The following is a 25,267-nucleotide window of genomic DNA, read 5'->3' as shown; positions in this document are numbered from 1 at the left end:
GAGTCAATTCTATAATTATCCTTGAAGAAGGCAAGACTGGCATGTGCAATCCCAGAGAGAGGGGAGCATCCCAGAAAATTCCTCAAGCATGGGAAAAGTTTCAGCTGAAACTCACTGTCAACCACTGGACATAAATTTATAGGAAAGTAGGCAAATTCAGCCCTCATACTCAGAAAACTACTCATCTGGCTGGGCAGGCACTGTAAAACATAAGCCATTTGAATGATTTATTCCATTCTTTCTTCTAAGAAATCTTTCCCAGCACTGGAACAGGAGGGAGTAAACTGGTGGGTGACACACATTTGCTAGTACAGAAAGGATATTTATAAAAGCAGATTCTGTATTTTCCAAATTAAGAAGAAAAAAGCCAGTGACAGGGTGTGGCAAGGGATCCTGTTTGTTTCTAAGCCTGTCTTTTCAAACACTTTGCATGCATGTACTTTCAAATACAGAAAAGCATCCATCCTAAAATAAGCCAATATACATGTTTTGGGATAGCCAAGTTTATCAGAGCAGAGATATCCCATATACATACTTTGATCACACACACTCCAACAAGCACTGCTTGTGGCTACATAAGTAAGGGAGGAAAAGGGAAGACTGACTCCCATTACCGCCCCTACTCAGCTCCTGTCTCTTCATCTCCTATGCCCAGTACAACCACAACAAACCACCCTGGCAATGACCCTTTACTCAGGCTGTTTGCCACCAACTTTGCTCAAGCTGATCCAAGGCAGTCCCAGAGCAAACATCAGTCACTCACCTGGCAGATCTGTGGGAGCTCATGGGGGAAGCAGGCAGTGACCTTTTCAGCCAGAGAAAACTACAGCAGGAAGACAGTGCTTGAACAAACTTTAGCACGTGATAGGAAACTTCCCCACTGGAATAATAACAAAAGGGGAGACTATTTCCCACCGGTAGTTTACTACATGAGGATGTTGCCTCAGTACTAGAGGGCACATGAACTTCCAGGCTAAAACAGTTTGTGACAGACCACAGCATGTACACTTTTCCATCTCTCAGGGAGTTCTGACCTGGCCAGGCATACATCATATTGCCTGTCACAGGCAGTACTGCTCCTAGAACTGGGTTTTTAACAACGCAGGAAGTGCCTGAGTTACATGCAGGGCACTCCAGAGGAGAGGAGACTCAGCCACATATCTGTACTTACCAGAGGGTCTCTGAGCTTTGCAACACTTTCTCTTGAACCTTCACCCTCCCAGAAACTGAACAGGGAGAGCTGTTGGACACCCTGCAATTCCATCCACCTCTCTCAACAACATCAGGACTTGCTACCTGATACCACCAACCTCTGTCCTCCCCACAGATAACTTCCTTCCTTTCCCCCACCCCTTGAAACTTCAAATGTTATTTTTCACAAGTAGAAATTACTCAAGTCTATTTAAAAAAAAAAAAAATCTGCTTGCACTAAATATATCTATCTACTCCAACCCTCCATGACTTAATCTCTATCTATAAATACTTTAACGGGATTTATTAAATTTATTTTCTAGTTTCCCAGGTGATGACATGACAGACCTTCAACCTGGTCTTGCGCAATCAGCATAGGAGAGGTCAGTGAATTGGCAATAACAAAGTGTTCGAGAGCCAGGGGAGAGAGTTCAGACATTCAATGATAATGCACTAGCAGAAATGCATCTGTCCCTTCCCAAAGGCTCCAGCATGAGAAAAACTTTTAGGAGAAGTTCCTTCACACCATAATCTACTACACTCTTGATGTGGCTACTTAAGCACAGTTTGATTTGCTCATCTTAATCTGCAGCGAAAATTTATATCTTTATATTTATATCACTGATCCCAAAGATCTGGTGTCTGAAGTCTAGAGAAAGGACCAAAACCCATCAACTCCTACAGCACTGTGAAATGTGTAACAGACAATCTGGCAAAGACCTCAGTTTAATCATTTTGCCCTGGTTTTCTCATGCTTTTACACTACCTCAGTCGATAGTCACTTCTCATTATAGAAATATGGGATGAACATGCCTTTCCTTACCCTGCTGGGCTTTGGGCATGCCTGCCACCACCAAAACAGGTACTATCCACCTCTCTGGTGGCACACAATGGAGAAAATGTCCCAGCAAAGTTCTTCTGCCAGGGCTGGGTTATGATACTGGCAATAAATATGGGCTACATGGGACTATTGAGTAAGCTAGATCCCTGGTGTGAGAAGTGGGCCAGAAAGACACCTGTATGAGGCAGAAGGATGGGAGAATACATCTTCCCAGTACTTCCAAGAACCTGAAAAGGCTAGAGACTGGCAGAGAAATGCATAGACTGCAGCATTTTTTCCTACTAAAATTCCTCCATACAGGGACTCCTGCATAGCAACACAAAACTCCTGAGTGGGGTGCTCAGCTCAAAACACTTTAACTTCTTTTTGGCCAGGAGAGCCTGGTTAGCTCACCAGAACATGGGAATACAGTGGGAAAAAAAAAAAAAAAAAAAAAAAAAAGCAGTGAAATATTTTTAAAATATCAGTTTAAATCTGCATCAGTTCTCCCTCCTCACCAAGGCCCCATGTAGCTGCTCCTGTTGGTGAGGCACTGGAAGGGGTGATGTTTTAGGCCTATTCTTCAGCAACGCTCAAAAATCCCTGGTTATGAACCAAAACTGCCAATCACCCACCTTGCTCTGCTTGCATTCAAACCCAAGTCAAGTAACCCGAGGAGACATTAGCAACTCAGCACTCACTGCAGTTTGACATCGTGGTCTGACCAAGTGGCACAAGCACCAAAACCCAGCCTTTAACAGCTTGCTGCACACACTAATCCCTCCTAGATATTTCATGTCAGCTCCCACTGTGAATCAGCACAGATTTTGGCTTAAAAAGCTGACTTGATTGCGCTTGCACTTTTTGGAGTGAGGAAGATTGTAATTCCTACCTAAGTTACACCAGGATCCTGACTGCAGTCCACCAGCCTCCCCTGAATGGTGCCTTACCAGGAGCAATGCACACCCAGGGGTGCTGCAGCTGTGCTGGCCTGAAAGGGTTGGCCATTCCCTTCAGGGAAAACCACAGAAGGAGCTGATGTTATTTACATGTTACCTGCCTCTGATCAGCAAACTTGGGGGCAGCCAAACACAACACAACAGTGACACTTTAAAAAGAGGTGCTCAGGACATGTTCTCCATGTCAATTCACCCATCCCACTGTGCAATGGACACGAACAAGCTGAAGTGATAGCAAGATGTGGAGAATGGGAATGTTCCAGCAGTAGACTGGACTATGCTGAACGCTGTGGGCACAGCAAGTTAGGGATTCTTCTGTACCTGGAAGTGCTTTTTCAGGGCCCATTAAATTAAGAATTGTGCTCAAATTCCTGTGAGCTTCTATTTTGTAGTAAGGTAGAACTTCAAAATAATAAAAAAAAAGGAAAAAAAAAAAAGAAAAAAGGAAAGAAAAAAGAAAAGAAAAAGCCAACAACACTTTGGGTATTTTTTCCCCCAAGAAGAATGCATTTTTTGTTGTATCTTCTGATTCTGTCTCCACCTTCTTTTTTATAAAACATGACAGGAAAAACGGATGGTCCAAAAGTTCAGAACTTCAGTAACATGACTCAAATCACTTCCTTATAGCATCAGGCATTGATATTATAGGTTTTTAACATTAGATCTGCTCAAAAGAACTGCTGTGATCTCGCATGATCAAAACCTAACAGATCTCAGAAACGATCTTTCAGATCTCCAGCAGCTGAGGGGAGTACAAGAAGTTCAAAAGCCTCCCTTGGGTGGCACAGAAATATCTGCAACCATATGGGTGCAAGAACACAATTAAACTGACTTCCCCTTTCAGAAAGGCCAGGCACTTTGAGAAGTACCCATGGTATTTACAGCTAGCTGGTCACAGGGAGCTGGAGATGACATCTGTTCAAAGCAAGGCTCTCACTCATCTGGATTAGATGCAAGTCTTTTAACCACCCTACTTAAAAAGCAAAGCTTTTGGAGGGATGATTGTTCTCAGCAGGCATGCCAACAAGCTCTGCCAGCACTGAAGGAGTCAGTTTTCTAAAGACTAGACTGTGTCACTTCTAAAAAAAAAAAAAAAAGTCAGTTGTTTACTTCCAACTGGCATCTGAAAGTGGCCAATAGCAATAAGAAAAGTATTCAGGAGAAAAAACATGGGGATTAGCTGGAAAATTAGACAGTGGTTATTTTTTTTTCGTTGCTGTTACTATTTTTAATTCCAGAAGGAGTCAGAACACATTCGCCTAGTGACAATGTAATTTAAGCAGTCTATTATTCAGTATTATGTTGAATCAACATTCTGCAAAACATTAACTTCCCTCCCAAGCTTTATACCCCTATCCTATTCCCAATATACTAACTCCAAAAAAACCATTGTATTTAACACCCAAGTTTATAAAGCAGATAACAAATGCTACTCTAGGGAATAAGTAGTGCAGTACTTTTGAAATCTCTAGAGGAACTCCTGCTGGGATGTATTTAAGACTTGAGTCTGCAAAGCAACATTTCTCAAATGACTTCAAGCCTGAAGCTACCCGAGTTGCATAAAAACTGCTCAGACATGTTGTGGCTGGCATCAGCTCAAGTTCTTTCAAAATTCAGTTAAGATGTGTAATACATAGAGAACAATGATGTCACCATATGAGAAAGATTTTTTTAAGTTACCTATGAGAAAAAGCAAGGCATATCTTGCATATAAACATGAGCAATTATTTCAAAGGGTTTATGAGTAACCTCTTCATTTGGAGCTTGCCCAGCCATTTTGCTCTTCACAATACTGCATATCTTAGCCTTCAGCTGTGTTAAGATGCTATTGATAAGATACGTGTTAATATGTGACCTGCCAGAGGTGTCTGAAATTCCATCTGATACTCACAGGAAAAAATTCCCCATTCTTATTACAGTGTGTAAAAAGTTACCAAATGTCCCCCAGCAGGAAGGCTGTCCCCCTGTAATAACTACTGCAACTCCATCAGCTCCAGGTGAACCACATGAGCTCTCCATGCTATCTTCACCTTTCAATAGTGGCTTTGAATCAAGAATGTTACTGCTGAAGAACAAGGGCGGAAGGGCTGAATCCCAAGATAAGTGAGCTGCAGGGCTGACCTCATAAGCTGTTCCCCAGGGCACACTATTGGGATCACATGAGGTTCCTGGAAACAGTATTTGAAAAACAGACATTGAGGTTCGGTTCACAGGCAGGAAGTAAACAACCTGTAGCAGGAATTAAAGACACTTACTATTCAAATAAATTGAAAACATAAAACCAACACACAAATCATGCTGGGGTTATAGTGGCACTTAGATCTAATAAGGGAATACAGCAGGAATGGGTCATGGGAAAACCCACGCTTTTAATGTATGCACATGTGCACACTTCTGAAGGGATAGAGAGCTCTACAGATGCAGCTCTCCAACACTTCTCAAAAAGAAGGCCACTACATTAGAAAAATAAGAATTACAGAAGCACTTAGCTTTATTCAGATCCACTCTCGGAGAAGTTAACACAAAAAACCAACAACAACCTCCAACATAAACAACCCACTTCAGTGGGAAGAAAATCAAGCTACTAATGAGTACATGTGAAAATTCCCCCCATCTTCCTAACACACTCTGCATGAGCAGCCAAGCACTGCAACTCTTGTCCACTTTGAGGTGCATCTCATGCAGATGAGTTTCTTCCTTTACATGTGGAAGAAACTGGCTCTCTACATAAAATTAGGCACTTTAAACATTCTCTAAAACTGAAGATTACCCCTCTGTTCTAACATGCCACAGACTTTCAGGGGGAAACTGCTGGAAAACAAAAGGTTTGAGGAACATCAACAATAGAGAAAAAAAGCAGAAGATACATTTGATGGGCCTAAAACTTGATGCCTATCACTGCAGCAAGTCACAACCTTAGACTCAGGTTTGTTCCTTTTTTTCTACTGTGATGATCTCAAAGATGAGTACCTCCAAACCTTAAAACACAGGCACCTCAGGTGCCTAAGCTGAAGCATTAAGGACCCATTAAGCTGGAGGCATCTGACATTGTTCTCACTTTGTATATTCTATGACAAGCTCCTGTGGATTCACAACAGAAAAAATACAAGTTCTATTGTTCCCTTGCCACCCAGTTGGACTTGAGATCAGGTAAAACCAGAACAATGACACTTAGGAGGAGAACATTACAGAGCGACTATTTTAGGGAAGATATTTTAGTGGGCTTTTTTTTTATTTTGCTTGGGTTAAACAAGCTCAGAGTGACTGTCTCTAAACCTTTTATTTTTTTTCCAGTAAGTTGCAACTTGTTCTGAGCAGCTGAGGAACTTGCCCAGGAAAATATAATTTTAAAAGTACAATGCTTTGTGCTTCTATGCTGTCTTTTATCAGCAGAAACCCTGTTGGTTTTTCAGCACTAGAAAGCCATATTTTTTAGGACCATGGGAAGATAAAGAAAACCATATCAATTGTAATTCTTCTGTAGCCAAAGTCTCACTCAACTAATAAGAAAATATTCTCCTGATGTAGCCACTACACTGAGATCTGAGTATTATCCTGGTGTTGGGACCACTGAATTCATAAAAATCAGGAATTCTATCAAAAAGCTCAATGGGAAACCAAAATCTCAAAAGACAGGCAGGTACACTATCAGGCACTGAGAACCTGTCAGCTTTGAGTCCACACATTAGGAAACATAAGCATCTGGATGAGGTTCTGCAAGAGAACCCCAGGGCATCCCAAGACCTACTTGCTGCTGTGTTCCCCTGGATTTATAAGTTTTGATAGATCTGAAATGAAACCAGATCTATGCAGTGTCCTGAAAACTCAATGTACCAAAAAGTTGTTATGTTCATATGTTCCCATGTCCTAAAAGAAAGGCATAAAACACAACCAAAATAGTAGCAATTAGATTTTAGGGACTGTGACCTCGCAGAATAGAACAGAACAATTTCAACTGAATTCAATGGAACGATACCCACTGACATGAAATCACAACAGAGCACACAAAAATTACCTTAATCTCAAAATCCTTAGATGCAATGTCTGTGGCCAATATCTACATTAGCCACACACGTGTTATCCTGAAAGGAGGTTTCAATTATTTTTATAGTGAGATAATGTTCCCTTGTTGATCTTTAGTCTTAGTAGCACATAACAATTAAATTTCATTCTTAAGAAGAAAATAGCAAACATCTGCAACTTTGAATCTATATAAGAATTAGCAATTTTTCCATTTTCTTAGAAGAACAGTGACTTTTCCACAATACCATAAAGCTACTGACAAGCTACATACAGGGTTTGAGGGAAAAGAGGGGGATATATTCTCCAAGGCCAAGTGCAAACTGGAAGTTTTACACTGCCAGCTGCAAAAGGAAAAAAAAAATGGGAAAGAAACCACTTCATTTTCTAATAAAGTATCAGCTAACATACTTAGCAGAAGGAAACCCGTTCTTCACCAGCTAAATTTGACTTTCATTTGGTGAACTAAAAATATATCTGCAGAGATTTGTTAATATCATTGACCTCAAAATTTGGAACTTTCTTCCTTCCAGATGCAAAATAGCTCAGAATTACGCATTTTCAGGGAAGGATCCAAAGGCCCCTCTACTGCTTATTCCCCACAGAAGTTAATCACCAAACATTAGTGAACATAGCCAGACCTAAAGACTAAGGCAACACTATTATCCCCACTTTTGGATAGAAAATCAAGCAATTAGTCTCTTCTGTGTCTTCTACAATATATTTTATAGCATTGCTATGGAAGGTTTAGCACACTGCATGATGCCATCACTGACATTTCCCAGTGCTGCTCTCCTACCTTTGGTCCTACACTAACTAGAGGAAAGAAAACAGCAGAGTCATCAGGGCTGTAAGCAAACGCAGGTTTTTCTTTTATACTCCCTCCCCCCTCCCCATTTTTTTTAAGATGAAGTAAAAGAGAAAAAAAAAAAGAAAGAGTAGGAATGGAGACTACAGATACTTAGGAGCAGCACAGAAAGGGTAACATGAAGGTGGCTATGTGAAAATGCTACATAAAGCTTGTTTTTCCAGAGAAATCAGGGAGCTGACCTATCTTAACCAGCAACATCAGTACAGGTCAAGCCAACTGTTCACCTCAGCCAGTTAAGCCAAAATACAATTTGATTTCTCTGTGCTAGGAATTGAAGAAAAGAGAGCTTACAATTTTTATTTTTTAAAAAATGGTTACTGTCCCATAACTAAAGATTTCTTGCAATCCATCACCTTAATGATAATCATGCCACGGCTGCATGTGGCAATGGTCACTTGGGCCTTGTTTCTGTCAGGACTGGCAGCATCACAAGCAGCATCTTCAGGCCACCTTCTGCACTATGGGCACATAAGTAAAAGAACTAGTGGATCACACTTGTTTATCTGAAATGTTTAATGCCATAATTTTGGTTCTGGGGGCAAACAGAGAGGAATGGTCGTTGGTTTACAAAACCTGTAGTATATAAGGTCCTTTTTAAGGCAGAGCAGAGCAATGCATTCCCCTACAGTTTAAACCCCCTGGAGGTGGAGGGACAAATCACCAACCAGCAGAGTGGAAATTCTTCAGGCAAGGATGGAAACACCTGAGAAGAGATGAATGAAGCACAGGACAGCAGCTTAATTGCCTGAGCAGACATGGACCATGACATGCACCTGAAGAAAGTTAGTCCATGAAAAATGATGCTCCTGGGAAAATGCCTGTGTGTCAGGGACATGGTACTGAAAGAAGCTGGCCAGTAATTACAATTTCAGTCTCTTCAGTTTTACTTTTTAGCAGAAAGGATACCCATCAAAAACCTCATCCCTGCAAAACAGTAGGGAGCAGGCAGCCATGCACCCTTTTTTTTTGTGTGTGCAAACTTTCAAGACCTAAGAAAGGTGACAGAGAATTATCCCATTCTTCTCAGAAAGCATCACTAGATCATTCAGAAGCTTAACTATAACCCGTAGTTATCGATGCGAAGAGCTCAGTTTATGATGCATTTCTGCAGGTATATTAGCACAGAAAGTGTATAACACAGATTCAGAAAAACACACACTTTTAGACATGGGGCTGAAGTGACCTCAAAAACTAACCTGTTCCAGATTAAAGGGACACCCTTCTGAAGTGTCAGATGTGAATCTAGGATCCCTGGCTGACAGGATTCTACTTCTGAGATGCATGGAAAACCAATAAGCTTTGCAGGGCCTGCAGGAACAAGTCTGTTTTACCTCCACAAGCTGTCTGACATACCCTGAGGATACTGAAGGAGACTGGCCAAGAACAAGAATTTAATACAGTCTGGAGTTTACCAAGAATAGTGTATCATTGGGACAGCAAACAGCCCAGTCTGTGTGTAGGCCAGAGGCACTCTGGCCAGTGGAGTCACAGAGAAATGGGCAGAACAGGACAAGATCCCACTTGCAGCAAGGCAAGGCTCCAGTCACTGATGCAGCCCTCTTCAAACCCTTCCAAATGGTCACAGCGAACACAGGCCCCCCCTGTGCCAACTGAGTATAAGATGGGCCTTAAAAACGTGCAGGTAAAAAAGATCAGAAATTCAGGCAGAAGCAGATATGCGGGATCATCTATAGGCAACAAAATGTCTACTTCAAAAAGCCCATCCACTCCCAGGTGGAAAACAGAGTTTTTCGTCTGCTCCTTCTGAGGAGGGAGCCATGGCAAGGCTTGAATTGGCCTCAGTGGGGATTGCCTCATTAGTCATCATGGTTCACAACAAACCAGAGGTACGTTCTGTGAATGGGCAAACCACCATCATGAAACAGAAATCTTTATGTGAAAGCAAATCCCTGCCACAAAATAGATACGATCAGCTAGAGTCATCATCCTGAATTTCCTTTTATGAGTGAAGATGGTCAGAGTGACTGCTTGCACGTCAGAGGAAAAAGGCCTGATGAGAAAGAAGCATTGGATCATTTCTTGGCAATGTGCTCTGAGCCCAGGACCTAAACCCTGACAGTGCACACATAGGGGTTACACTCTCTGTATGGCAAAAGCGAGGTGCATCTCCTCAGCAAAGAACAAAGCTCCTATTGCTACAACTCTGCCAAGTGAGAAACATGAGGCTGGAAACTGGGCTGTCCCACAGTGATGGAAATTAAAAACTACAAAGACAACAATATAAGACCCAGTTAAAATTCACAGAAGTGACTCAAATTAGAAAGGCATTAGAAGCAACCTCAAGCAAAGAGCAACAAATCCCAGACAAGGGGAACAGCTAAGCATGTAAAAGCAAACGCCATCCACTCTGGCTGCCTATGTGCAGAACAGGGGGAGGAAGAAGGAGGTGCAAGGGCTGCCCCTCTGTAAGGCACCACGAGCTCTAAAGCTTCTCCAGATCCAACACATCAAGGGAGAACATACATACAAAGAGACATACCAGAGAGTACACTTTTGACCTACCAGACATAGCTTAGAGTTGCAGCTGTTTGATTCTTACCAAATTTAAAAGACTAGCCAGCCTACTAGGTCAAATTCCTCTGACAAGCTGCTATCACATTGCTGATGACATAGTGATGGCACATTGTCAAGGATCAAAAGTACCAGCAAGATTCTCCATGCACAGGGACATTAAGGGATACAACTCCTGCAGCTTTTCTTCTGGGGGTGGCACTTAATATTAGTTCAACAGTTGCAACATTCCCACATACATAAACATAATAATCTGGCAGATTATATTTTGTCCTGTAGTTTGTTCTCTGAAGAATTTACAGGTTTGAATTTTTTTTTCCCCAGTAACTTCAGCATCGCTAGTGAGCTGTCAATAATCTCGTCAGCTCTGGGCTATGTTTGTGCAGTAAAAGAAATTGCTCTAGAGCAAACACACTTTTTTCATTAAAAGGAAAATAATGAGATCCTACTCTTGATTCTCTAAAGAATTTATCCAGCTGATATGTGGGGATGTACATAAAACCATCAGGAAACAATACTGTCATCCCAGACCAGAAAAAAACACTTTCATTGGCATAGAGATGAAGAATGGGGAGAGTTACAAATGATGCAATCATTAGGAATATGAGATATCTCAAAACCAAAATATGGATTAAATTTTTCTATAGCCACCAACAGAGGAAGTAAGAACAGTTATGTAGAAATGAAGAATCAATACAACTATTACTCAGTGCATTAACACTGAGGGACTCAGTTTCATTATGCTACGTTTGATTTTGAAGAGTAAGGCAGTCCCTCTAAAAAATTTGATCCTTGACATAATAAAATAATAAGGAAGTAAACGGTGAAGTTAGTTTGAAAGATGGTAAAAAACCAAACATAAACAAATTAAAAAAACCTCCAAACAACAAAACCAGAAAAATGGATGTTTGCCTTACACGAGCCAAATATGTAGTTTAATGGATTTTGCTTTATTTTGAGGCCAAGTCTTGTTTGCACATTTGTTTCATTCCAACTACAAATGAGGTAAAAATCTATTCAGGCTACAAGAATCTTGCCTATAGCTAACTTGTATTTGTAAGAAGGCTCTCACTCTACTTTTAACTCCAGTTCCTTAAGATGCTTTTGCAATCAAGAGCAGATGGTAAAGTTAGATTGACTTGAGCTGACTTCCACTTTACATGTAAACAGGAGAACTTCACAGCTGGCTCACAGTAACACCCTCTGATCACTTCCTTGGCAAAAGCTGGTGAGATCCACCACCACAGTTATCAAAAAAGAAAGGAACTGGGGGGAAAAAAGCCTAAAGGCTCATTGCTGAGACTTTTTCTATCTTGCTTTTAGAGATCTCAAAGAGATATATAGCTCATCATGCACAAGACAGTACACAGCTCTGACCTGCTTCACTGTAGTTGAATTTCATGTTATATTACAGTGACATGGCAGGAAAAACAAGTACAAAACCAGTAAGTTATATTTCTAAGGAAGTGGCAGCTACGTACAGAAATGAACTAGCAGGCTGGCAATATCTTGCATCCCAACATCAGCACTTCTAGGTCACAAAGGCTGATAAGTGGGTACAGGGTCAAACATTTCATTTATGTGTCAAAAGCTCAAAGTACGTGATATTTTAAATAGTGTGACATTTTAAATAGTTCATCCAGTTAAATGTCTCCAGGATGAATCAGAGATACTGCAAAGGAACTAAATTGCCATTCTGTCAGGAGGAGTGATAAACACATAGCAGAATACCCACAGAAGTAGTAAAGGAAGGCCTATGTTTGTAAACCTGTAATTGTACTGCTCTTCACCACTGTGTAATCTATGTTCTTGATTTCCCCTGAGCCTCTCAGCCTGCATTTGCCATCTTTTCCCATCCTTTGACTTACACAGTTTTTTTTCTGTTAGTACAAAGAAGTCCTAACTGAATTCTTCCAGTAAGGCCAATATATATGCTCAAAGCTAACTAAATACAATAAATCTGAAAACTGAACCAATACAACAGTTAGATCAATTACATTTTCTTGCAGTGAGTAATAATTTCTTCTGTGTTTTAAAAGTAAAGACTTGCAGTCAACTGAAGCATGGGAAAATATTTAATGTGATTTTCCAAAGCACAGCATTTCTGAAGCTCTGCCAATCTTGTAGTAGAATGAACACAGCATTATGTAGTATTCTCTCGTGTAACCACAGTGACTCCATGATGCAGGTAATTTAAAGTCTTGTGAGACTCACTTAGAATTCTTGGTAAAGTCCATTTCTTAAAAATATTTCACTGGCAAACATTTGCAGTTGTGTTCCCAAAAAATGAAGTGCAAATTTCACACTCTCTAGCCCTGGCAATTCACATCCTACAAAAAAATCAGAAATTTTTATCTTCTGCAGAATAGCTGGGAATTCATGTGCTTGCAGACAGTTTTTATACTTGGTTCTCTAAATAATAAAAATAACACAAGGGCTGCTAAGTAGGTTGGAAGGAGGTCAAAAAAACTAGTGTCAGGGGCTTTTCATTTTCTTTCTTTTAAATGCCTTGGGGAGTTCAGTGATCAAAACTTAGCAAAGTGTATAAGCATGTTGTGCAACAGGATTGTTAGATCTGTTGGCTTCAAACTCAACAGACTATAAAACAAATCTCCTATTATGGAGATTTCTTGATGTTTGGTGGTCTGTCTTGCATTCCCACTATGGATAGTAATTTTCATCCTCTTGCTATTAAGACCTCTGATTAAAAAGCATTGCTGCAATACTTCAGTGAAATTACTGTAATTTGGGAATTTTACTTTTGGAAAAAAATGTAACAGAATAATTAACATGTCACTCAGTTCTGCTCTCTTTATTAATGCCAAAAGTGGAAGACTGAATTATTAACCACTTGCTTGCTTTGGCTCTCACATTGACAAAATGTTGGACCCACTCCTAACATTTCAGAAATGCTAGAAGCCACAACCTTCCTCTAATTCTGCCCTCAAAGACCTGGCTGGATGGGCAATGAGGACTCACAAGAAACAGCTGAGAAAAAAATGTGCCTTCCTAGAAGCATCTGTACTAATACTTCATTGCTGATCCACACAAAAGCAAAGAAGAAAAATCTTTTTGTATTTATGCTTAAGCAGTTCTTGAGTGAAGCTTAAGCTGGTTTTGATCTATAAAGTTCTCTGTATTTCTCTGCCAACTACATAAGGAATGCCTCACCTTTCTTCTTGTGATGGGATGGCCTAAAACTTGCCATCAGTAGAGAAAATCTTTCCAAAGCTTTTCTTATTAAATGCTAAATAGCCACTAAATGCTTTAATTATATGCTAAGAAACCACCAGTGTGACCTACAGCCAGTGGCCAGCAAATGGTTTTGAAGCTTCACCAGTGTGACTGAAACAAGAATCCAGCTCACACTCCATAAACACCATAAGCTAAATCTTAGTCACACAGAATTTTATGTCAAACCTCCTACTGGTTTTGTAGAATCCAAAATTTAGCTTTTACTTACAGAAACATATACATTAAAAAACCCAAGACAAACAAACAAACACAAAGAGAATCTGACATCAGATTTCCTCAATATATATACTATGTTAAACCATTTTGCAACATTTTCACAAGCACCTACCGTTGAAAATATCCTTCCAAAATTACAATTTCACATCCTTTTTTATTTCTAACAAACTATTCTACTTTCCTGCTCTCCTGATACTTTATAAAGAGGTTTTAACATCCTAAAATAATATATAAAACATTACCTGTAAAATTAATCACGTACAGCACACTTCTCCCAAAGAAGGCAAAACCAGAAATTCTGTGGGCAGTTTCCTCTAAACAACTTAGTCAGTCTCTTCACCCAAAAATGTAAAGCAGTGCTTCAGATATACAAATGTAACAAATGTTTCTCAACTCCTCAGAGAAAATACCAATAAATAAAAAGCTTTAACAGACGAAAACGTCTTTTAAAACAGATGAAAAACCTCCAAAACAATGCTTCTGCATGGAAAATAAAGAGGAAAAAACATTCCCAGAAAAAGTTACAGCTGAAGGAAAAAAAGTTAAGTGCTTGCACTTCTGCTGGAATTATGAGCATCTTACTCACTGAACTATACAGTCTTCATCTTATCTGACATGGCTCCATGAATATGTCTCTATGCCCTCAGTAGGAACAGTGAAAGATGTTTTAAAAGTCTCTGAGGACAGTTTAAAATTGATCAAAAATATAAAACTGAATGAAAAGCAAGCCTCAAATAAAGTCTCTGATACACATGGGAAGATCTGAACTTAATCTTGCACTGAATGATAATGAATTACCATTACACTGATGGTAATTTATTAACTACAAAAATGTTTGATTGGCCTAGACAATACCAAGGACCATCCCTAAATAATATTTTATGAAATGTTCTCTTAAAAAAAAACCAGACACAAAAAGCAGTCTTTGGGCTTTCCACCATGGAGAAAGCAGCAGAAAAGCATCCATTTGACTGATGGTAAATATATTCCACGTCATGTGTGTAGGACAGGATTTGAGATAAAACTCAAAACTCAACTGCCCATGGGGATAATCTGCATTCACCAAGGACAGGGATAACAAAACAGAACTACTAATTTCTTAGAAAGGCTCTGGCTTTCCATTCCCAGAGGGCTTTCACTCTGCACAGCCCAGCACTCGCTACTGCTGCCCCTCATTCTTCAGGGACAGAAGTAGCCACATCCACACTCATATAACAACCCAACAGCTCATAAAAACTAACCAGCAATAACCTTGTCCTGGCCAGGAAAAAGAAAAAAAAGCCTTTAAGTCAGAGGAGATGACAGAGAAAAGCTATCCACAGTGAAAGGAAGATGATAAAGAGATGGAAAAGTCTCTCCAACAGCAGCTGCTTCCTGCTCACAGTATGAGCTTCATCAGTTTCACTCCACAGATTTGGAGTCAAGCACTAGAATAAGACTGCAAAAAAAGACATAGAGTGCAAGTCTTTTATTGATGCCCAGGAAAAACAATGGGTCCTGAGAGATGCAAAAGGAACTTGCTGGGGAGAACTGTGGTGCATTTCCAGGCTGCAGACAAGAGAGCAGGACCTTTCTATAGCTTCCACCCTGCAACAACTGTAGATGCCTGCAACATCTGAGCTATGAGACAACCATCAGCCAGCAACCCAGTCTATATCAACCCACAGTGCAGGTGTGCCCAGCAGGTAAACCCTTATAAACTTAACAAGATTCTGGCTTCAGCAAGCTCCAAAAAGAACACACATCAGGGAAGTGAGTTGTAACTGAACCTCCCAAAAAAGACTCAGTTTGACTTTTACATGAATTAACTAAACCCTGAGAAGCCACAATGTATTTTCTTTTTCAGCAACAGAAATCTTTACTGAAATCATCAGCCTCACTACAACTAGGCAGAAGATTTCAGGTAGAATACGAAGAAAACAGAAGTTCCAGGCTTGCTCCTATCAGATGTACTGCATGGCTTAAATTTTATACAAGTCAGTTCTTACAAAAGCCCAGAACTGTCCTCAACTCAAAACCTAATTTGAGAAAAGATGACCAGAAAAAGACTAAAATGTAAATCAAACTGTATTGAGTTCTGGACTCCTCACCACAAGGACATTCAGGAGCTGGAGTGTGTCCAGAGCAGGGCAGTGAAGAAGCTGGTGAATGGTCTGGAGAACAAGTCTTACCAGGAGTGGCTGATAGAACAGGTATTGTTTAGTCTGGAGGAAAGAAGGCTTAGAGAAGACCTTATCCCTCTTTACAGCTACCTGGAAGGAGACTGTAGTGTGCTAGGTGCTGGCTTCTTTGCCCACATAGCAAGTGACAGGACAAGAGGAAATGGCCTCAAGTTGCACTAGAGTAAGTTTAGATTGGATATTAGGAACAATTTCTTCACGGAAAAGGTTGTCAGGCACTGAAACAGGCTGCCAAGGGAAGTGATGGAGTCAATCTTGGAGGTATTTAAAAAACATGTCAATGTGGTGCTTAGGGACTTGGTTTACTGGTGGACTAAGCAGTGCTAGGTTAATGGTTGGACTTGATCTTAAAGGTCTTTTCCAACAAAAATAATTCTATAATTCTATATGTAAAATTATGCTAAACCCCACAGATGCCACATTATTCTCTGAGAAAACAATAGTGGCTAGATTTCTGAAAGAAGCAAATGCAGATTTAAGGAGCAATGGGCACTGCAAACAGATCAGCCCTTACTCTGCACTCATACCTTTCACCACCATTTGGTGCACCAGAAGGTGTCCAGAGAATCTGTAGTGTTGCTAATTAATCCAAGACCCAGATAGTTGACAGAGTTCAATGAGATCTGACTAATACAACAACTGTTAACCCCTTAAGTAAGCTCTTGTAGGTCTCCCCCCCTAGGGATTTCTCAGTTGCAATGAAAAAAAAGTTCCAAATCCAGCTTCCATTGCTAGAATGAAAGCAGAATATGATGAGGCAGAGGTCTTCACACAGCCACTGAGCCCAATGATGGGGTCTCACATGCTGCTTCAGTTACAGAGTTAATAGTTTTACTACACCTGTAAAGATAGGCTTCAAACTGACCCTCTTCCAGAGGTCACAGCTCACAGATTCCAGGCAATCCATCATTAAAACCCTTCAACAGCAGCAGCCAAATTTAACATCAGCACCTGATGGGATATTATTAAACAGACAGAACTGCACTAAAGCGTTCTCACACAGGAGCTTACACAAAGCCCTCATATAATTTCTGTTATCATAAAACATACTCAGTCACCTCATCTGATCTCAGCATGCAAGCATGGGTGATTTCTCCACGAATGACATTGAAATCAATGCTGCAGATACAGTGTTTTATAAATAATGCTTCTTTCTCCCAAAGTAACAATGAAAGCTTCTCCTTCTTCCATATCCCCTCCTCCAGAGAGTTCTTCAGGGTGTTGTCTTCTGCTAAAGACACAAAACCTATGTCTTGGCTATTTAAGCTCACTAAAAGATATTAACTCATCCTTCTTTCCACACTTCTAGCTTGTCCAAATCCCAGTATCTACCTTTCCAGATCTCCCCTTTGGTAATACATGAGGATGTGGCTGTATTTTCTGCACACAACTTCATTTCTTAAGAGTCTTGTTTTCTAATTGAACTGCCAGAAGTTTTTGAAATGGACGAAAAGACAAGCTAGAAACTTGTTTTAGGGCAAGGAAGCTGCTTTTGGTTTTAACTTGCAAAAATACTTTTATATAGGGTCATCCAAAGTAGCAAGATTTTAAAATGCAAAGGAAAGTAATCACTATTAACAGATGCTTTTACAAGAGCAGTGGTGAGTGAAAACTAGCCACCAGGCAAATTGTAACAAGCCAGACTGGCTACTGATGAAGGAAAGAGTTGGTTCCAACCAGCTGCAAAGTAAGCACTATTTTTCAAGTTGTTTTTTTTAAGCAACATTTGAAATTCACAGACAGACTTTATTTGCATTTTCTGCAATGAACTGTTATAAGCTCCATATCTTGAAGGACATTATTATGTTCTAATGTTACTAATACTATCATAAAAGTATTTTTTACACTGATTACTGCATTATGAGGAATAGCCAAAATGCATAGACACAGGGGGAAGGAAAAGGAAGCCAAAGGGCATCCTTTCATAAGGGCAAGAAGAAGTCTTAAAGGAAGCAGAATTGGATGTCACCACTTAATTGTCCATACTCAAAAAAGTCAGTTTGGTCATATCACTTCCTTCACTGACTTTGCATTAATACTACTAGGCTCAAGTTCCAGCTGCTCACCCAGTACTGTAGAAAACCTAAAACCATATATGGTTACCTCTCCCTAATATCTTTCAATTTGTATGTTCATGATTTACGTGATTTCAGGTGGATCTTGTTAGGAGAACAGATCCAGTCCAACAGCCCAAAAGAGATGATGCTGCCACAGCTCCACGATCCCAGATGCAGCCAGTAGCAAGGATGAAAATGTGTTCTTAGTAGGCACAAACACTCTCAGACCAGTAACCACTCCTGGATCCCAGTCCTCCCAGTTGCTGGCACCTGGACAGATGAGCCCCCAGGGACACTGCCTCAGTCCAGATATGGCACAGACCATCACACACACGCACAACGTTGCCTGGGACTCCTCTGCTCCACACACACGTACCTGACTTCACCTACTCACTGGCCCCATCTTTGCTAATGCTTCCCCTGCACTCACTTTGGGTGCTGCACCAGGGCTCTGTGAGTTTCTGGCCTCTGATCCCACCCCAATGGCTGGCACCAGCTTTCACTCACTTGGGTGTCCCCAGGTGCTGGTACCCTGCTGCCTGCAGTCACAGCCCACGCTTATTCCAGCTGGTACACAGTGGTTGATGTATTCAGACCTCTATTTAGAGACACAGAATAGAGTCCCTCACCCAGGAAAGAGGTAGAAGAATATAAGAAGACAGCACACAGTCTGTCAGACACAGGGCACAGCCAGATGAATGTACTGACCAGCCAAGTATTTAGATGCAATTGGTCCTTTTTATTCCCTTAGCCTTCTATTTTCCCCACACTTGTTCCTCCCTAAACCACCTAAATACTTCCCTTTGCCTGCCTGTGGTTCCTCCCTGCTAGAATAAGTCCTGTGCAATCCCCCAAATGCTCTTCCCCTGCATCCCATCATGTTTGCCATACACCTCAGCAGCAATTCACCCCTCGGTCCAAAAGGTGCTCTGGCATTGACTCAATTTGATGGGTTTTAGGTCTGGACCTTGGGGCTGAGGTTCTCCTGGGACAGCCCAGACCACTCCTCAGTTTGTCCCAGTACTTAATTCAGGTTCCTACCTGCCATTGTGCCCCTGTGCTCCTCTGGGCTTGTGGAGGTGGACCTTTGGTAGGCTGATGGCCCCTGTGATGGATTGGGAGGAGCCCAAGGCTCCATCCAAGTTGGGATGCCCCTGTGCCTTTGTTTGTGCTCACATAACCTTGCAGATCTTCCCATGAAAGGGTGACCTAGCAAATAAAATGTCCTGTCTTGCCCCACCCTCAGCATTCTTTTCCTTTAAAATTTATCTGGGTTTTTTTGTAATTGGTGAACATCTGCTCTTTCTATTAAGAACAGGGTATAAATATTTCTATTGGTATAATTTAGAGGAATGCAAGGTATCTGTATTAGAAACACAGAGCCACTGAGACCAGACCAAACAATCCTCACAGAAAGCATCAAAATAAATTCCAGCCAAAGGCAAAGGTGAATTTTCCAAATTCCAGTACCCTTTCTTTGTAGAAGAAGATGCACTAAGCATTTCTCTGTCATCTTTAAACTCCATTAATCTCATTTAACGCTCACCCTGACCATGGGTACCTTCAGCCTGGCCCAACCCAGAGCTCACAAGCTGGCTTTGACAACATGGGACCTTTTCAGCCAGTTGGTTCAGCACCATCACTTTAGGAGAAGGGAAGGAGTGGCAGTCAGGCCTCCCTGGCCAACAGGGGCAGGCAGAGCCAAGCTGCCTGACCATGCTCCAGAATTTATTTTTGCTTTCTGACCTAGCTCTGCACACAGCAGTGCAGAATACTTATGGAGAACTGTAAAAAGTTTCAAGCAATTCTTCCCAAGAGTGGGGAAAATGACTGCTGTTCATGTCAATCTGTCTTTTGCCAAACATGATTCTGCGAGCTCAGCTGAGCTGACATTAGCATTTCTTTAAAGCTAATGAGCAAAAACAGACAATGAGTTATCTTGCTCACCTGTGATTCCTGGGAAAATGAAGCCCCAAGTGTCTTCAGGTCTGCAACCTTTCCACCTTGTTTCTTAAACTGGAAACTTAACTTCTTAACTGACAGCACCTAATTGTACTGTTTTACACACAGCATAAACCTTGAAACAGTTAATTAACTTGAGTTCTTGGTTTGCCCTATTACTTAGTATAATTATGTACCACTTAAAGACAACATACAAGCCAACAAAAGAAAACAGAGGTAATTAAGATCCCTCTCAACATACTGATTACTTGAAAGCCTGTTTCATAATTTGTCAGGAAATGATAGTGATGCATATCAATTTCAAAAAAAAAAGCATTAAACAAATGTAGAAAGCCAAGCGAAGGAAGGCTCTTAGGAAAGCCTGATACAACAGCAATAGACCCCAAATCCTGGAAGAGTTAAAATAGTGCTAGAAGACATGTTCTGAGTACAAGAACTGGCTTCTAAATGGCATGTAAATGAAGAACAAAACAAAGGCAATAGTTTTCAGCTGGTTTCTGTGATGAGAAATGGCTCATTCAAGAAGAGGACATGGACCTACCTGCCTCTGCTGTGACTGAGTTTGGGTTGATTCTTACTCTTAGTCAAGTTTCCACTACTTTGCTGTTCCTGCTCCTATCACAGCTGTTCCTGCTGTTGCTTAGTAAGCCAGTGTCTGGACTTCAGAAACATAACTGTTGCAGACACAGCTAGGGAAAAAGTCTTGTTTATTAATCATATAACACCAAAAAAAAACCCCAAACCAACCCACAAGGACATACCAAAATGAACAGGTATGACAGAAGACACCAGCTCCCACTTCTTTAAATAGCTTTGGTTGGCAAAGCATGAAGGGGTTACTGCAGACTTCTCTGGCCACATGACTACCGAAGGATGACTTTGGGTCAGCAAGGTTAAGGAAACAGCTGAAAGCTCTGTTTTTAATGCAGAGGCTCCTAAACACTGTCCAACAAGGAACAAATTTAAACAGAGGGGTAGGGATTTTGTGTTCCCCTTTTCCCCTGATTAAATTTTAGAGACCCTGTGAAACAGACAGTCAATTGGTGCCACCCCCAATTCAACTGCCGTAACTGAAAAGGGCAATCAGATTTCTACTATTCTAAAAACCAGCACTCTACGGCAGCAGATAATGGTTCTGGTTTTTCCTTACATTTACTGCTAATAAACCTGATGAACTGGTCTGTAACTCTCTGCTGACTCAGCATCAGCCAAGTCTATTTTGGGTCCCTCCAAAGCTGATCCCAGTGACTTTGATGAAAGCTATCAGCAGCTCTCAGGGATACTCTTTTAAAAACAACAACAACAACAAAACAAAATAAAAAGAAATGCAAAAGCAAAGGAAGTTGCTTTACTTGGTCTGGCCAAGTAAAAAACAACAACATAAAAATCCTACTTTAAAATGGACTATAAAATTCTTGTTTCCTTCATTACTGTACATGAATCCTGCATGTAAAGTTGTTATTTCTGTCACAGCAAAAAGCAAATGCCAAAGTACTGAGATATATGATTTCAATCAGTGTGATGAAAATCTCACTGTAGGGAGAAAAAAACCCCACAAAATTATATATGGTTGCTTTGGGCTATGGTTGCTGCTGCTGTTGTTTTGCTGCACTTTAAGCTAAAATACATTTTAGTGACAGAGCTCAGTAACAACTTAATAGCTATAACTTGTATAGTTAATCTTGATTAGATTTTCTATCACCTGAAGGCTTTAAATTAGTACTGGGCATCTCCTTAGAAGATAAAGTGTGGCTCAGTCAAGTTTACTGAGTTGTATAAAAACCTGCTAGATTAGGCTCTATGGCTTATGTTTATGTAAGATTGTAGCTATGACATAATGTCTCTAACTGTAAGTATTCACAAAGATGTAAAATGCTCAAAACGCAAAAGGTCTAGGAGCTACTAACTCTACTGGATACAAAGATGGGCATATAACATGGACTTGCTATCTGACAGATGAAAAATAATCAAGTGCAGTTAACTCCAACAGAGGCAACTTTGGTGAGGTATGGAAAAATACTACAGGCACTATAACACTGCAAATACAGGGCTGAAAATAAAAATTCATATATTATAGGGAAGACAAACACAACTACAGAACATATCTGTCCTACCAGAGCCATGGCAACTGTAAGAGAAAACACACACACTGACCTGAAATCAACTTTGTCCAATTAAGAACATTGCTTATAAGGAAATAAACAAGAGCCGGCTGAGCACATATCCATAAAAGCTGAGAGTGTTTTCTGTTTCCAGACAGTGTCTCAATGCTTTTACTATTTTTACAAAAGGAAAGAGAAAATTAAAAAAAAAAAAAAAAAAAAAAAAAAAAGGTGGGCTTATCCCAATATGTCCTTGATTGCACAAAGTTAACAAGCTGAACAGATTTGTATTTCAGGAACTACTGCAAACCATCATGTTGCCATTTCTCTTAGAACCTGCTGATAAATACAAACTCCCTTAACCATACCTTGATCCCACAGGCTGATTTAACCCTTACACAAGCATCCCTCTCCTTCCCCTCACCAAACAGACAATAACCTCCTCACAAATCAGCTGCCAAATTTAAAATGCAACAGCTATGTCTGCCCTTTCAGGGAATTAACAGGCTTTTCAGCCCTGTTTGTCCACTGAACAGCCTTCACATTATTAAAATTGACCACTCTAACTCATTAGCTGCAGGGAATATCTAATAAATGCTAGGCACAATGGGACAGACTTGTAAGAACAGTTTTACAAGGTTGATTGATTCCAGACTCCTTCCTAAAGAAAGCCTTGCATGATATGTTTTACAACCATCTATCCAACATTGTCCCTTATCACAGCTGGCCATTTTGAAAAAGAGAGAGAGAAGGCCTGGAGATAGTAAGCTCCTAAAAGCCTGGTGAGAAATCAATGTGAAGAAAGGAGATTTTATTCAGGAAGCGTGTGGGAAAAAAATTAAACAGGGGAACTCTGCCATTCTAAGTCTTATTCCCTGGTACAGCACCAATGATGCTTCTGACTGGACAGAGCAGACACTGCCTACTGCCCAGGGGAGGTTTCAATGGGGAGCACAGTGGAAACTTGAATTTACAGCTGAGTTGGTGGTACTCAAGCAAAAAAGGACATCTACTCATTAGTACATCTTCAGGCCACAGTTTGGACTTGCTTGTTTAACTATAATATCTTTTGCTATTAGCAAATGACTATGTGTGTATGTATGTATGTTCACAAGTTCTCCACATCTGAGCAAAACCCCATACCAGAAAAACCTGCCTAGAATGAAATTCTATTTAACATCTCCTACAATAATTCTAACTGTAACACAAGCAAGCTTACTCACATACTGCAAGGGACATTAAAATGTTGTCTAGCAAGCAAAAATAAGTTAAACATTTTTTTTTCCTTTTAGAAAGAGTCATACAAGTGTGAAACTTTGAAAATCTGACACATGATGACCCCTCATGTCTTTACCATGACTAACAGAGAGGAGTTTGATTTACAAGTACTTCAGGATTTTGTGAAAGTAAGATTAACATGGAAACTGTTCTGCAGTTCAGTGACCTGTTGGAACCAATTCATCACAAGTGCTGTGCACGTATTCCTTCCCAATAACACAAGCCTGTAACCCACTAAATGGGAAGGAATAAATGGCTAAAAACAGGGGGTTTTTTTTGACTACTTGATCTAGTTCTCCAGTCTGAAAATCCTAAAAACTGCTGCTGTTTGAAGCATCCAGAACGTTACTTGCACATACTTTATAAAAATGTTTTTTGCTAGCAGAACTTTGGGGGAAATAGTCTTGGGGTTATCCCCCTCTGAGAGCTTAAAGTTTTATGAGTGAACATAAAGGACTGCCAGGCTTCTAAAGTGACAACACATTACAAAAAAATTTCCTATGTGTTTTGCAAATTTGAAGTCATCTACATTTCACAACTGACATCAGGGTTTTTAATATCAGCTCTAATGAAATATAATTCTCCAATGACATAGTTGTGAAGTATAGAATTTTCATTTCAACTAGCTGGCAGAGAGGTTTTGGCCTTATTATTTCTTACGTTGAGCCAAAAGTGCTTTAGGTCCTGCACAGACACATCTGAAGACCTTTACATTCTATTTGCCATAAACACTGAGACCACAGGGTATTCAGGTCATATGCATTTTCACACAACTGCTACAATCAAGTTATCTGTTAGGAAACAAAGATAAATACAGTGTGTGGAACAGCTTGCCTTCATACTCTCTACAGTCTCAATTTCACTAAATCTCTTTGGGTGGGATTCGATAGCTTCTGGTTTGGGAGATTTTCACTGTTTAAAAAAAACCACAACACCCTACAGTCAATGAAGAAATTCGAGCCGTCATCATTTGCTGAGGGGAGCAGAGGGCAAGCTAAAGATTAAAATTATAGTGTTGTTTTTATATCTGGTTCTTGTTCTGGTCACATTTCTTCTGCTGGATGAGAGAATGAGATATTTCTTTTAAAAGTGCAGGTACACACAGAGCTCATGACAGTTTAACCACACATCAATAAAAATCAGAGCACTTCCAATTGCAAATGACTGAACTTAAGTACATAACTGAGAAGAGCTGCCTTCTCAAAACCCTGACAAACCAAGAAGCAGGGATGAGATAAAAAGCCAAAATTCTCCTTCCCTGAAGCCTACACCCTCTTGATTGAGATGAAATGAGAACACAGCAGACAGCAGTCAGCAGGGGTGCTTTGCCTACTCAGAAGTCCCAGACTAGTTGGTAGAAGCCCTTGACTCAGGCACTTTTTTTCTGAATTTGTCATGGGGATGACCAACAACAACAGCAATGCTTTACTCACCAATTCACCCACACATCCCGCTCAATGCACGTGTTTCTTCAGGACTTCTTTCTCTGGGAAAGAAATGTGCCTCAACTTGGCTGCTCTCAAGACACAGGCTTATGGAAACTGCACATTGTAGCAACAACCCTGGCATCACCCAATGCTCAAAGAACCTGACACCCAGAGGACTTCTCCACACACAGATCCAGCTCCAGTTTAAGAGGGAGCTTGAAAGGGGTGCCTCCTGGCAATGTACAGTGACAAATCTAGGCCTGACCTGACAAAACATACACACAAAGAAGAACAGGGTAAGAGACCCTGACAAGTATGAAGGGAAAGCCACTGTTGCTATCTAAATGCAACATCTCTGAGTGGCAATCATGACAGGAAAGCAGGAGGGTGCAGCATC

General features: G+C 40.6%; 1 protein-coding gene across 6 annotated transcripts in view; it reads right to left on the bottom strand.

The window, feature by feature from the left end:
• CMSS1 (cms1 ribosomal small subunit homolog) overlaps positions 1 to 25,267 on the bottom strand; it is a 226,931-nt gene that overhangs the window by 45,421 nt on the left and 156,243 nt on the right. The window contains exon 1 of one of the 6 annotated variants that reach the window (XM_071758689.1): positions 10,385 to 10,406. The exons of the other annotated variants lie outside the window; for them this stretch is intronic. Within the exon in view, the coding sequence (XP_071614790.1) occupies positions 10,385 to 10,391 (7 nt within the window). The 5' untranslated portion in view covers positions 10,392 to 10,406. Of the gene's footprint in view, positions 1 to 10,384; positions 10,407 to 25,267 lie in introns of those variants that run through there. 6 annotated transcript variants of the gene reach the window in all.

The sequence above is a fragment of the Heliangelus exortis genome, chromosome 1 (assembly GCF_036169615.1).
Source record: "Heliangelus exortis chromosome 1, bHelExo1.hap1, whole genome shotgun sequence".
In the NCBI taxonomy this organism is placed as follows: Eukaryota; Metazoa; Chordata; class Aves; order Apodiformes; family Trochilidae; genus Heliangelus; species Heliangelus exortis.
This window is presented reverse-complemented; position numbering and strand designations above follow the sequence as displayed.